Consider the following 14,640-nt stretch of genomic DNA (forward strand, 5'->3'; position numbering starts at 1 on the left):
GTTTAACTTTTTTATAGATATTTTTATACTAGTAGCTACTAAATTGTCTTTGTATGAGGCATTAGCTACACATTTAACATTTTATTTATAGCGATATATGAATAGTTACGTGATTAAACATAATTATTATAGTCAAGTATCATTTTTAGGGAAATTAAATTTCATAAATTATAAGTTATTTTAGGTGCCTAGATGGTTCATTATAGTGTAATTTAAAAATAATTAGTGTGATGCACTAGTGCCTGGAAATGACTCAGAAGCAGTTTAAATATACTTTGATTAAAGGAATATTTTAAAAAATGTTTTTTTTTATGAATTTTATCAGAGTAAAAGTTGAAGAAATATTTTTTCTTTAACTTATAATATTAAAATTAACAAAAAAAAAAAAAAACAATAAAAAAAAATATTAAATCCTAATCATATGTTTATTGTGTAGATATTAGACAAACCTAACATATATTGCCTAGGCTGTAAAGTATATTGGTATGTTAGTGATGTAAATTGCGGCCATTGATATATTAATATTAAAATATAGTAGATATACCTTGTGTAATTTCACCTATAATTGTTTATTATTACTAATTAGGTAGATATGTAACCTAGCTTTGTATCATAAAGTAGGCACATATATATTGCCTACGGTGTTATATATAATTATTATAGTAAACATTTTTACTAGTGATTAATGTATCACATTGTCAGTTACCGTTGGAAGTATCATTGCTAATATAATCCGAGCACTGTTTACATTAGTTGGTATATCAACATTTTTATTTAAAATTTCCCGTAATAGATGGATACATTTGACTTATATACACGAGTAAGTGTATAGTTAAAATAAACGTTATTGCCGCTATAGATTTACAATAATTATTTTTAATGAATAGTTTAAAAAATATTCTTAGTTTTAAGAACTCATCACCAAACACTAATTAATATTAATTATAATAATTTGGAAGAAAAAAATTGTTCAGTTAATTGGCTCCGCCTCGTGTGCATTTGAACAGAGTTGTCCATTCCGTTGTCTTGCGTGTAAATTACGGTATCTAAAACACAAAGTAGTTTCACTATTACGATTTACAAATATGTTTTGAGAAAGCTGAGTGGAAAAATAATAATATTTTGATGTTAATGAAATGCAAATTTGAAACGTAACAAGTATAGAAACCAATACTTAGTAAGTACACTTGGTACTTGCTCGTAATCTGAAATAGATATGTAACGAAAATATTCCTAAGATTATATGCAGATAGTAACCTAATAATAGGTTTTGTTTAAACTATCTAGTACACACAAACAATACAGTTGTTCATTTTTCATGCGATTTTACTTACGAGACACAACGAAGCACATTACATTAATTCTCAAAATAACTGAGAATCAGCTGGATAAGGTTTGAATTGGTCTTTGGAAAATCGCCATTTGTTTGAATCGCCTATAATTAATACAAACATTGATTCTACCATTAATTCATATTTTATACTTAGTCTAAAACAATCATTACTCATATGTTGATTGTTATTATTGTTATTATTATTATTATGATGATGATGATAAATTGATAACGATTGATCGTATTTAATATGGGTAATCGGAAAATATAATGCGCGAGTCATGGGCCAACTGTCAATGTCGTCGCCACACCGATCTATCAACCGACTACAACGAGTTGAAATTTTTTTTTAATAAATATTAAATAAATATATTTTGTTGAATTACTTAATTTTGTTTTATTTACAATATATACCCTCATCCTCGTATGATTTATCCCGATGGTTCGATAATTCAATACTAAATAAATAATAGATAATTTATTAATATCTATTTTATATTGTGGAATTGAATAAAGATCTTTGATATAATTGTTAGGTAGTATTTGTGTATTTGTTTCACATGTACATACATTATTTTTTTTTAACGTTATTTTGTAATATTATTATAATTAATAACTTATCAGTCACATAAAATAAATATTTATATATTTATTAAATTATAAATAAATTATGTATACACATAATATAGTATTTTGAAAGATATAAATAAATTAAAAACAGAATCGTACGTCATTAATGTATTAAAAGTGTAAAACATTCAAATATTATATTTTGGCAATTTTATTTTAGATTCTGAATGAAGCTTTGTCTGGTAAATTATTGACAGCCGTTGAATATATTTAAAGAAATGTCATCAATCCTGACTACTAAGTAAAGGTATGTAAACGAACCAAATTTTTGTATTTTAGCTTGAATTTTTAAATTATTTACATTCATATGTGTAAGTAATTCTTTAAAGAATTATTTTTATCTAACGTAAAAAACACCACAGTTATAATTTTTAGGTATAAAATAATTTTAGTCTAAAAACAAATAACATTAACATAATGTGTATATTAAAAATTATTTGTGTCCGAGCCGAGAAGCATATAATATAACGTATAGGTAGTGTTATATACTTATATCAATGATATGTTTACTTATTTTTCACACTTTCATGTTAAAATATTTTACACAATGTAAGATACATAGATGATTTAACGTGTATAGAAGTTAGATTAGGCGTATAATATATACGAAAAACAGTATATTAATGTAAAATATGGTCTGATGGTCTGTAGGCTGTAGTGGTTATAATGTAGTATTATATGTTTACATAACATATTATATACCTATAAAAGTTTAGGTATATCCAGTGAATGAAAATGCACATTTTATTACCTTCCTACATATTAATTGCGTTTAATGACATTAATGCAACGCGCGTGGTGTCCTGGTCACTGACTACCCATATAACTCGCACAACGTAACATTATCTGTAAATATCATCACAATATATTTATATTACCTTATTGTACGAACAATATTTAACAATTAGAATAGAGCACCAAATGTTATTGATGTATAGGGTTTTGATTTCTAATATTCTATAGAGTTGTATGTTTTTAATCTTTAATTTAAATTTATTGATTATTAGATATGTCCACGATTTGTCGTATTCTTGATTAAATGATAAAATAATTTTTTTGTTGCATATTTTGATAATAATGCATATAATTACATTCTTAGATTTTTAGGAATGTTATGAATTGAGAATTTTAAACGATATTTATTCATTTAACGCCTTTCATTTTTGGATTATTTGTCGAATTGTCGTAAATTTACTATCTAATCTTATTTTGGTCGGACGACATATATAGCTTTACCTATACATTATTTTTGTTTTTAATTAGTATGGTGTGTTTTGTCGTATAGATACGTGAATTTTTAACTTTAAATGAATTAAATATAAACAGTTTATACATTAAACAACCTTTTTATTTTTTAAAAATTATCTAAATAGTAGGTATATAAACAAAAGGTAATTGTAAAATGTGACTAAAAGGTAATTCTGCTGTTTATGTATTATTCGTTTGATGTGACATATGATGGCCAGAACGAAAATTCTATTTTATGAATGAATTATGATATAACAATATTAATGCTATATCTATAGGCTATAACTATCTATTTAGATTATTTTCATGTCATAAAAATAAACGATTGCGAATACGTCTTATCGTTAGTTGTTAATGAGGACTTACAGGAGGCGAAATACCGCTTAAACATAGAAATTAAGTTATTAAATAGTGATACTAAAAAAGTCTATTATGACAATAATATTATCGTTTTATTATTTAAAAATTTATTTAAAACAATAACGTTGTTTACTTAAAAATAAACTTTTCGAGCTCTGGTTTGAATAAAAAAAAATAACTAGTAGTTTTTTTCGTCACGGTAAAAGTGCTGTGGCTCCCTAAGTTTGGCTTTTTTATTAATTAATTTTTTTTTTTTTTTTTGGATAGGGGGAGGTTAGACTTTAAAACGCCATTGATTAATGTGTAGGAAAAATTCAAATTTAAGCATTAAGGTAACACATAAACCATAACAAAAACAATTAATATTTTAAATTTCTATTATAAGTAGGTAATTATGATGCAACTATTTGCATAGGCCATAGCTGAGTTTTGGGTACAGATTAAAAGCGATTGAAGTCCTTAAATCAAGAAAGTTTGGTTAGCAAGGCCCTTAAATGTATTTTATTAAGCCTATTTGGCAGGGCGTCGCCTTGTTTCACCTCAGGTGGTTCTTGCTACACTGCTATTTAAGCTAGTTTAAACACAGAAGCGTGTCATAAAATTTTATGATTTATTACTGGACACAAATTATTTATTATTACATATAAAAATAAGACTTAATAATATCGCAGTAGATATACACGACAATTAATTAAAAAAAAAAAAAAAAAATAGTATAAACTATAAAACTGACAACCATAATAGTGAAATAAAAATCTCTCTTAGTTATAATTAATGCACCTAATATAATATAAGCATACGAAGAGTTTTGATTTAAATTATGTTATTGAATGTATAAAATAAATGAAAAGAATATATTTTGTGATTATAGACCAGGGGTGACCACTAACCTTAACTTTGGGAGCCGCAAATTTATAAAGCTAATTTGATGCGAGCCGCATTGTAAAGCGATATTTATGAAATGAAGACACATTTTTGGCTACACATACTAAGAGCACCGCCGCCGTGCCAATCTATACCTAATAACGACTGTAATGATAACAAAATCGATGGTAATAAAAATGCTATCTAACGTTTCTAACGATTCAAACAAATTTTATATTTATTAATTTTAGTCTAAATTTAGTTCAAGAGCCGCACGAAACTAATTTAAGAGCTGCATGCGGCTTGCGAGCCTCGTTGTGGCCAACCCTGTAATATAGACTATAGGTTCTATTATTAGGTACCTAGGTATATCATATATGTTATTTTGAATTTCGGATATCATATTGTTATAATCAGGCGCATACTTAAAAAATATTATTTTTATTTGAGAGGAGTGGGTTAAAGTTATACATTTTCATACATACATGTCAAAAAGTTCAATGGTAGTTTTTATTTTTACCACTTTTACTCTTGAAAACTTTAAAATATTTATAAAAAAAAATCTAATTACCTACTACTTTTTATACGAAACAACGATTTAATTTGCATGTGTTTACTTGCCTAATGAGTTGAGACCATAATGCGCTTGATACATGTTCTGAGCGTTGGTTGCCATCGTCGTGATCGGCACAGAGCTGAGTGACGAGTTCTGATGGTTGTATCCGCTCATGGTAACTGTACCGCCAGCCAGTTGACTGAGTCCTAAGAATGTTTCGTATTTTAACTTTAAATTGTTTTAAGGTTGACATGGAAAATATATAAAATTCTAATCATATGAATTAAAATATAATAATATTAATTATTATTATTTATTTGTATATTTAATTATAATGCATGTACAGTATTTTGTAATCTGTATAACTTCCTAATTAAATCCAAAAAATAGATTTTGTAATAAATTTATATTTTGAATTGTATTAAAATTAAATTTCCTGAAATATGAAATGTTTGAGATTATTTTCTGAAGTTATATACATATTCGGGTGATGATGCACCTAGTTATCGTCTAGTTGCTCTTATGATACATGATTTAGCTGGGCTTAAGTTCAAGATAACATGTGTTCAGTGTACATTTGTGAAATTACTATTTATTATATGAATCCGGTATATTCGATAATAAACGAAATATGCATATTTTGTGTTTAATACACATTTTAGTCTAAGAATGTTTTGAATTTATTTATTTATTTTTTTTTAATTGCAATGAACATTTTTTTATCATATAGTTAGTCTAGTTAAATTAAGTCGAGACTTTTACTGAGGAACTATTTGAACTCATGTACAAGATACTGTACCTTTATAACTATTAGGTAACTAAGTATATGTTATAACTTATAATATATCTTACAAGTAGGAATATTAACTATATAATAAATTCAAATATGGTAATGTATAAAATGCATCATACAAGCGTAGTAAATATATATACTATACCCGTGGCCATGCTCGTCACACCCCATCTGGTGTCTGGAGAGCTGAACATTGATGTGGGACACATACTGTCGGACATGGACCCAAAAGGTGGTAGTCCATGGGACGGTAATAGGGCACCAGGGCTCCTGAACACGTTTGTTGATTTCTTGCGTTTTTTCCATTTTGCTCTTCGGTTTTGGAACCAAACCTATATTTATTAAAAATATTAATTCTAAAAATTGATTTATCTTGGTTTAAATCTCAAATTATTTACATATTTAAATAAATATATTGTTTAATATATTATATTTTAAATGATTAAAGCGTGCTTGCTTATATGTTTTATGTTGGATGTTTGCGTTTAATATGTATATATATGTAATGATAACGGTTGGTTTATATACCTAAGCCGCGGGGCAGAAAAAAAAACGCAAAAGTTTTATGTCTACACATAGTCGGAACAAAAGAAATGCAATAAAGTGCTTATACTGTCGGTATACTAATTTATTTTGTAAGTAATAAAATGTACAATATCTGGGCTTTCGGGAGTTATAATTTTGTACTATAATTTATCAAATGACGTGAACTCCCTATCCCGTATGTTCGGTACGTGAAAAGTAATAAAAGTAGAGGGGTTGTATCTAATAATCCTGTAATCCCGTTGACCTAGGGATTACTGAATGAAAACCAATTTATTCATGCCTTCTGATGTCAGAAGAGTTCATTTTTTCGCCCTTCCTTGCGATTAGGTATTATGAGTACAACATGAAATATCTTAATATTTAAATTGTTACAATCAAACGATGAATGTACATTGTCGATAAGAATAAGTGGTAACTGATATAATATGCAAATATGATATTGTTGAAAATGTATTGGTCTTGAAAGAACTGTGTAATGTCTGCATAAATAATAGTACCAACAAAGTAAGCAAATAGAGTTATTTCATGAGTGTATATTTATTCGATTAATTTCACTAAGCATTAGGTTAGGTTAGGTTAACCTAACCTTATGACGTATCACTAACTCTTAAACTAGTTTAATGCACAAAATCATTATCTATGTACTATAATGTACATATTATAGTATTATATTATGTTACTATTACTTCGAGTAGAGATTTACTATTTACCTACACAAGATTTATATTCATTAACGGTGGTGTTAATAATGAGGTCAAAAGGTGGCAGAACTCGAGCTAATGTGTACCTAATAGTAAGTGCAATGGAATATTAGAGGCAAGGGACTTTAGTACGTTTCAAGTCCTTTTCTTAACGCTCCCTTAATTGTTTAACCCTTTTGTATAATCTTATTTTATTATTGTACCTTGGTGTATCGTAAATGCAGACTGGGTATATTTATTATTTAATTAATAACGTTAGTTAAAACTTATAACTTAAAAGAAAAAATTATTTATAAATACTTTTTGATAAATTCGAACGCATTCATTGCTACTTTTTAAATTTGTATTACACAATAGGTACAATTGGAATTGCATCATTGCCTACCAAACAATATATTTTTTTTTAAATTATTACTATTATGAAGATCAGTTTTAGTACATTGATAATAATGTGTCTTACTGTAAACTTTTTCACACTAATTATGAGATTATTTTTGATAAAGTTTTCTTGAAAATTTCTAGGAATTTGTCTGTTATTATGTAACGTTTTATTTTATTTCATCTAGTTTAGCGTGTTAGGAGTTACAAGTAATTTGTCAGTCTTATTGTTGAATTTTAATTTAATATGGACTATAGAGTATATAGGTCGCTCTATATCATGATACTCAATATGATATTGTAATATATAAAAAGCATTTTAAGTATACATAACATTAGTATAGGTACACCGGAGATACTCCTATTATGCGTATTTTTGAATATACTGTTTTGCAGCAGAATTCGCGGTATTTGGTAGTTTGATTTTATATGAAAGCGTGTAATTTAATATTATGTATACACACATACATATATATATATATATATAAAGCGCTTTACATAGAAAAAGGCCATTGTTTTGGATTGGGAGATGACGGGTGAAAAAAACGACAAAAAAATTACGTTTTGGCGTATGATTGTACCACCGCCACTATAGCGTACATGCGCACGGCGCACTATATAATATGCACGTGCTTGATGTATTTTGTGCGGAGACGGCAAATCACGCGCTTTTTGCTCAGCGGCTACAGCTATAATGTTCATGTATATATAATATACGATTTAGCGTTCAATTTACTCTAACCCCGTGGCATAAGCCCGATGGACTCCGAGGGTATAGGGAGGATACGCGCACGCACACAAACACGCATTTACGAATACTGCAGTCGTGTGTTGTGTGTTTGAAATAGGGTGTGCTCGTGCGGTATACATGCGTGTGGGGGTTAGATGAGCAGGAGGAGGTATAATAAATCGGTCGGTACCCGTCGACGGTGTGTGTGTCCATTAATCCGCTAATGGTGAAATCATACCGTTTCGTTTCGTGTCAGAGAAGGCCGTAAAACGCACGCACGCGCGTTTAAACATACACACACACATACACACGCGCGCACATTATATAAGCAAAAGGAACGAAAGTCCGCTCTGGTCTACTCTCTCTTGTTCGTTCTTTGCTCGCCGACTTGTTGGACTCCCGTACACTGCACACAATAATACACATCGGAATACGAAATATTCATAAACCAATAAACTCTCCGCAGTCCGCCACCACCGCCGACCGCCAGACTTCAATCACTGCCGCCGCCTTGTCGACACCCGTCTTTTCACGGCTCGTAAAATCCGTTTGCGCGCGCAAACCCCTAGCTGTATACACATATTATTCGTGGCCGCCGGGGGGGTGACAAATGGAATCTCAAAGCTTTTTTTTATTGACTTTTCTTTCTCTCGTTTTATTTTATTTGTACGTGCGATGCCATATATTTGTACGCCCTGTTTCATCGTCACGCGTGTGTATATGTTACGTTAATAGTAATAAACAAAAAAACAAAAAGTCAGTTATTGCCGGCTGTAAATTTTCGTCTTTTTTTCCCCAAAAACTCTACCACACAAATTCCAACGTCCCGGTGCTGTGAAATGTAAAAACACGTACATACACGCACGCACGCACACATACACTTATATATATACATTGTATAAGCATAGTATAGTGCGTGTAGTAGCCGTAATATTTATATACGAAAATAATACACGTGTCAAAGTGTGCTCAGGTATTATCATTCTTTACGTATTTGTATATATGTAGGTTATTTATGCCCCGTGTAGACGACGAGCAGTTTGTTTATTCGTTTTTATGTTTTTACATTTCAATCAGTGTCAATTTTTAAGCGGTTTATTTATGGTTTTTTTTTTTTTTTTTTTTAACACAGTATTCTGCAATCTGTGCCACAGTTATTTTATCGGCCATATTACGGCTATTTAGGTAGGTATGTTATTTATATCTGCTACAGTGGTTTACTCCGTTAACTTGTAGTCGATTGTCTACATTTCTATTCATCTATAGATATAACATTTAGAGTCAGTCATAGCACGTAAAACGTCGTAAGTGTTACAACTTTCATTATATGTGTTGATTTTTCCACTAGCGATTATTTCTCACTTGTAATCATTACTATAGTCCCGTTACTTTTAAAACAATCGGACAACTGCAGTTAAAGTGGTAAAAGTTTTTACTGCAATTATTGAAATGCATCTGTAAAGCGTTTAGCGTGATGATTGGCAATCAATTAAAATTTCCTCCCAACTGTAGGGTAAACAATATTACACATACAGACTATACTGTTACTTATAAATAAATGATCAAAGTAATGAAAGTACAATTATCAGTATTATTTTATTCGTGTTTAATAATATTTTTCGATTCTTTGCGTGATATGAAAATGAAAATTATACATGTTAAATGTTGATTATGCATAAATAAAATTTTTTTTTTAGTTTTTGGAAATATAATATACTTGAACTTTGATACTATTGAGATTTTTTTTGTGTAGGAAGAGGAGTGGGTGTTTTACACAAAATGTATTAATAATTAATAAGTTTATAAATTATAATTAGGTTTGACTTTTATAGTGATTTCTGGTAGAAAATTAGATTTGGTAGGTATTTTGGGTATTTATTTAATAATTTCCTGTACTTGACAAAATAATCGGGGGAAGGGGAGAAATAAAAAAAAAAAAAAATTGTTATATTTGCGCAAAACCAGTACCTATATTATTAAAATTGTTTTTAATTTTTAGTGGCATTTTAAAAATAAATAACTGTTGAGACTTTAAAGTTTTAACAAATATTTTTACTTACTTTTTATCAATTTATAGATAATTTAATATAATTTAAAAATATTTTGGTTTTGATAGTGTTACTTATACTTTATAGACATTTGATATTTTTCACTTTATTACATTTTTCTGATACATGAACAATAACATTTTTGTTTATAAGTCAAAACGTTAATTTTTAAAAATTAGTTCAACGTTTATCATAAGTTGTTCTTATATATACAAAATTAAACAACAGTAATCATTTTAACAATTTTTTTATTTACGTTTGAAGTTTAAATTTTGAAAAATTGCTACTGATTTTTTCCATAGTTTATTTTAAAAATGTTATTGTATTTCAAAAAGTATCATTAATGTATTAATTTTAATAGATAATATTATTATAATCAGGATGAGTAAGATGTGGAAACGTTTTTACTATATTTCATTGATTCATTTAATTAATGAGAAAAACAAATAATTAACTAGTTACAGCAAAAATATGGATATTTTTACTCAACAATAGTTATTGACAAAAATAAATTTTGTTTTTTCGTAATTCATAAAGGAATATAGATCACTTGAAATTTTTAACAGGTATTTGTAATATTATTATTTATATTAATTAACAAAAATTCAAAATATATTGGAACTTAGTGAGTTGTCTATGTACGAGATACGATTATGTAGGTAGGTCAGTTTGATATTTTTTATTTGCTTTTGATTTATGTTGGTAAAATATTTGGTTAGGTAAATTTCTAATAATTAGTTTTCATAACAATAGCTAGAAATAAGTCATAATTTTATTTAAAAGCATTTGAACTTTTAAGTTTACATGTTGACAAAATGAGATAGTTATACAAAAATAGATAATTATTTTTTTGTAATTTAAAAAGTATTAACCGTTGAGATTAGGCCTATTTACATCATTCTATTATATTATTTCAACCAAATTAAGAAAATATTGATAATAATATAAATATAATATAACATAAACTATTTTTAGAAATAGATGCTGATCCATGTGTTTCTTTGGTTTAGAGTCGTTTTTCGTATACAATGATTTTTCATTTAATTTAAATTTAACACATCTGTTACAATAACCTACTCAATGACGACCTACCTATACATACCTAAAATACTATACCCTACAGTAGAGTGAGTTTTGTAATATTCAATTTTTTTTTTCTATTATTTATTATTTATGATAATAATATTCAAATGTTAATAATTAAACAATTATAAGCGTGATATAGGTACAGTTTATTTGGTAAGTAGGCAAAATTTTGTTAACTAGAAATGACAACCATTTACTGTTAGGAAATATGACAGAAAATTATATCAGTATAGGTAAATATTTGTGTTTCACATACTATTATATATATACTAGTTATAAATAACTATATAAATAATAGCGAGTAACATAGCGAGTTTAATGATTTGCTTGTAATATACAACTTGGATACATAGTGGGGTGCACTACACTATAAAAATCTGACCAAAAGGACGAGAAACGAATGTGTATTTTTTTCTTAAAGATCTTTTTTTTTTTGTTCAGTAATCCAAACAAAATGCTTTAGTTGGTTTTTCCTCTGTTTCGTGGTCTTGCACACGTAACTCCATAACACAACGTACACAACTGGGATTTGCCGACCAATAGATTTATAGCCGGGTTTTTGTTTTTTCTGTACAAATTGACCACAAGTCCACAGCAATAACAAAAAAAAGAAGTCCAAAATTGAACCCTCTTTCCATACCATTGGATAGCTTAGTGGCCACATAATACTCAGAATTATTTTGGGATTTACACAAGGGTTGCAAACTTCTCATATATACTATATATATGTGATACTGCACCGTTATATTATATAGACATTACGGGAATTTCCCCAAGGGGGCAAAAAAGAGTCACATAGTTATATATGGTTAAGAATGACCCATGAAATAAGTAACATTTAACCCCTTCAATGTCTACGTTTTGCAATTATCACTGAAAAAACATTAATAGCAAACATGTATAAAATTACTATTATTAAAACCATATTTTAACAATATAAATTATACATAATAGTCAATAGGTAAAATGAAATTTATGATTATAGATGCGGTAATTATCTTGTTGTCAGGTGTTTATGACTCATATTATTGAGCAGCTGATATTTAATGATTGGATTTTGATTTTTGAATTTTTTATAATATGATAAAACTTCATTCGGCTTAGGTTAGGAAAAATGTAAAGGGTTTAGTCGGTTTGGGGTCGACCCCTTACTCTGACCTCGGAGTTGTCTAATTAACGCTACGCTATCCCAGCGTGCACATAATATTACCAGTCATAAATCAACATTCATCCGAAATGAAAACACATGCGGTAGAGTAAAACATGTAGAGGGATGATGACCGGAACAAGGGGTTATACTACTGTTATGATAATGATATTATGTTTTAGTATTAGCTGATTTATAAGCTATATATATTATATTTTATATTTATAATGAAAACCGCTGCTATAAACATTTACCAAACAATGTGGTATGTTTATAAATTATTTAAATTTTTATGATAGTATATACATATATTTATATATACACAATATATACGAAGAAGTAAATTCGTAAAATTATTTTTGCGTAAATATCTAAAAATTATTACCTACTTTATAAAATAAAAATAAAATATATTTAATGTATTTTTATATGTAAATATAATTTTACAAAATAACTGTTATTCTTATTGTCGTTTTAATTTATGAATATTAAAAAATCTACCAATTGGTAATTATTATGAGTGTATAAGTCATATTGAAATAGTTTTTAATTGAATTTATTGCATCTATGTGAATTGCATACTGAATAGCAAGTTAATGTTTATTATTATTATAAATTTATTTCAAAATATCAATGCTTACACAGTCTAAACTTCATTGGTTTGTAATTTATACTTCATACTAAATCTGATTTAACTACAAAAATTTGTAAACTTATAATTATTTATTTTAAAACTTTTTATTTTTATAAGATCAGCAATAATGATTAATGATTGTATGTATCGATTAGTAATTATTAGCTTAAAATATGTATTTTAAAACATTTAAAAAAAATATATATTTAAAGATATTTTCATCTACTATTATTAGTTATTACTATTAGATAGCATCACTATTTAAGGCAACGATATAAGCCTATTTTTGGACAGAAAATTTCAAAATATTATGATTAATTAATATAAATGTTCAACATGATATTTTGTTGTAGGTAATTATTGTAATTGATATTAACAAAATCACAAAATTTAGAAATTATGTTTAAATACATGTTTTACATTTTATAGGTAATTGTAAAAATAGTTTAAAAAAATTTTTAAATATAAATTGTAAATCTAAATCTTTATGCAATCCTATGCGAGATATGAGAAGTATTAACCTTTTTTATCTTAATTATATTAGTTAGTAATTAATACAACAGTTATATGTTTTAATTTTTAAACATTTATCACACAATAAAATAAACGATTTTACTAAAATAAATTTTATTTTGTTATTTGATTATATTTAGGAATAGAATTTTTTTTAATTTAATACTCAAATTTATTTAATTAATTTAGTTTATGGAATTAATATATTGAATGAATATTTTGAATTAGTTACAACTTTAGAACTATAAAATAATTTAGTATCTTTATAGATTATATGAATTTAATATTTGACAGAAAATTGCTTTTTAATCATTACATAAATTGTTTTTTAAAGAATTATTAGGTATACATTTTAATTATAAATATATTTTTAAACGATTATTACCTACCGAATTCAGAATAATTTATTCTTGGTACACAAAATATTTAATTGTAAACTATTGTTTGTATTTATAAACTCAAAAAAAAAAAAAACAAAATAAAAAAATTGATTGTTAAAATTTGATTAAAATATTTTTCTAAAATTTTCAAGATTATATCTATAACCATAGAAAAGAGTATAGAGACCCTACATGTACAAAAATAGATTAATTTTTATTTTTATTAAATTATTTATGTATTTTTTATAACTTTTAAGATTAGGTTAGAATAGCTCAGTTTTGCAAAGAAGAACTACTTAATCAAAAAGTGTGACTTAATATTGTAGTTTAAAACATGTGGTATCAGTATAATTGTCTAATATCTATTATATTACATATTAAAATATGATATAGAAATTATACGGGTGTTATATTTATGTATTTTATTGTATTTTCGAAGTTATAAAATCAGTTTAGCTGATAATAATTTAATTTTTTTCCTTTAAGTTTAGTGTAATTAACCATAGTAAATACATTTTAATACTTAGATTTAATATTTTCTTAGAATACGTTTAGTGTAAAAAAAAAGTTGTATTGGTAGGTACCCAAGTTTAGTTAAGCTATTAAGTACCAGGCCATTATAAATCAATAACGGCAAGATCATTATGCTGTGACATATTGTGACACATACTAAATGGATTTACAAAAGTCTAA

The 14,640-nt window shown here is 26.9% G+C and overlaps 1 protein-coding gene across 1 annotated transcript in view; it reads right to left on the bottom strand.

Annotated features, from left to right (window-relative positions):
• Positions 1–417: 417 nt before the first annotated feature.
• The window catches only part of LOC112602870 (homeobox protein orthopedia), a 37,420-nt gene continuing 23,197 nt past the window's right edge, over positions 418–14,640 (bottom strand). The window contains exons 3-6 of the mRNA XM_025351211.1: positions 5,930–6,116; positions 5,057–5,197; positions 1,335–1,435; positions 418–1,046 (exon numbers count right to left, since the gene is read on the bottom strand). Coding sequence (XP_025206996.1) covers positions 1,365–1,435; positions 5,057–5,197; positions 5,930–6,116 — 399 coding nt within the window. The 3' untranslated portion in view covers positions 418–1,046; positions 1,335–1,364. The remainder of the gene's footprint in view (positions 1,047–1,334; positions 1,436–5,056; positions 5,198–5,929; positions 6,117–14,640) is intronic.

The sequence above is a fragment of the Melanaphis sacchari genome, unplaced genomic scaffold (assembly GCF_002803265.2).
Source record: "Melanaphis sacchari strain LSU unplaced genomic scaffold, SCAv2.0 Contig91_pilon_pilon, whole genome shotgun sequence".
Lineage (NCBI taxonomy): Eukaryota > Metazoa > Arthropoda > Insecta > Hemiptera > Aphididae > Melanaphis > Melanaphis sacchari.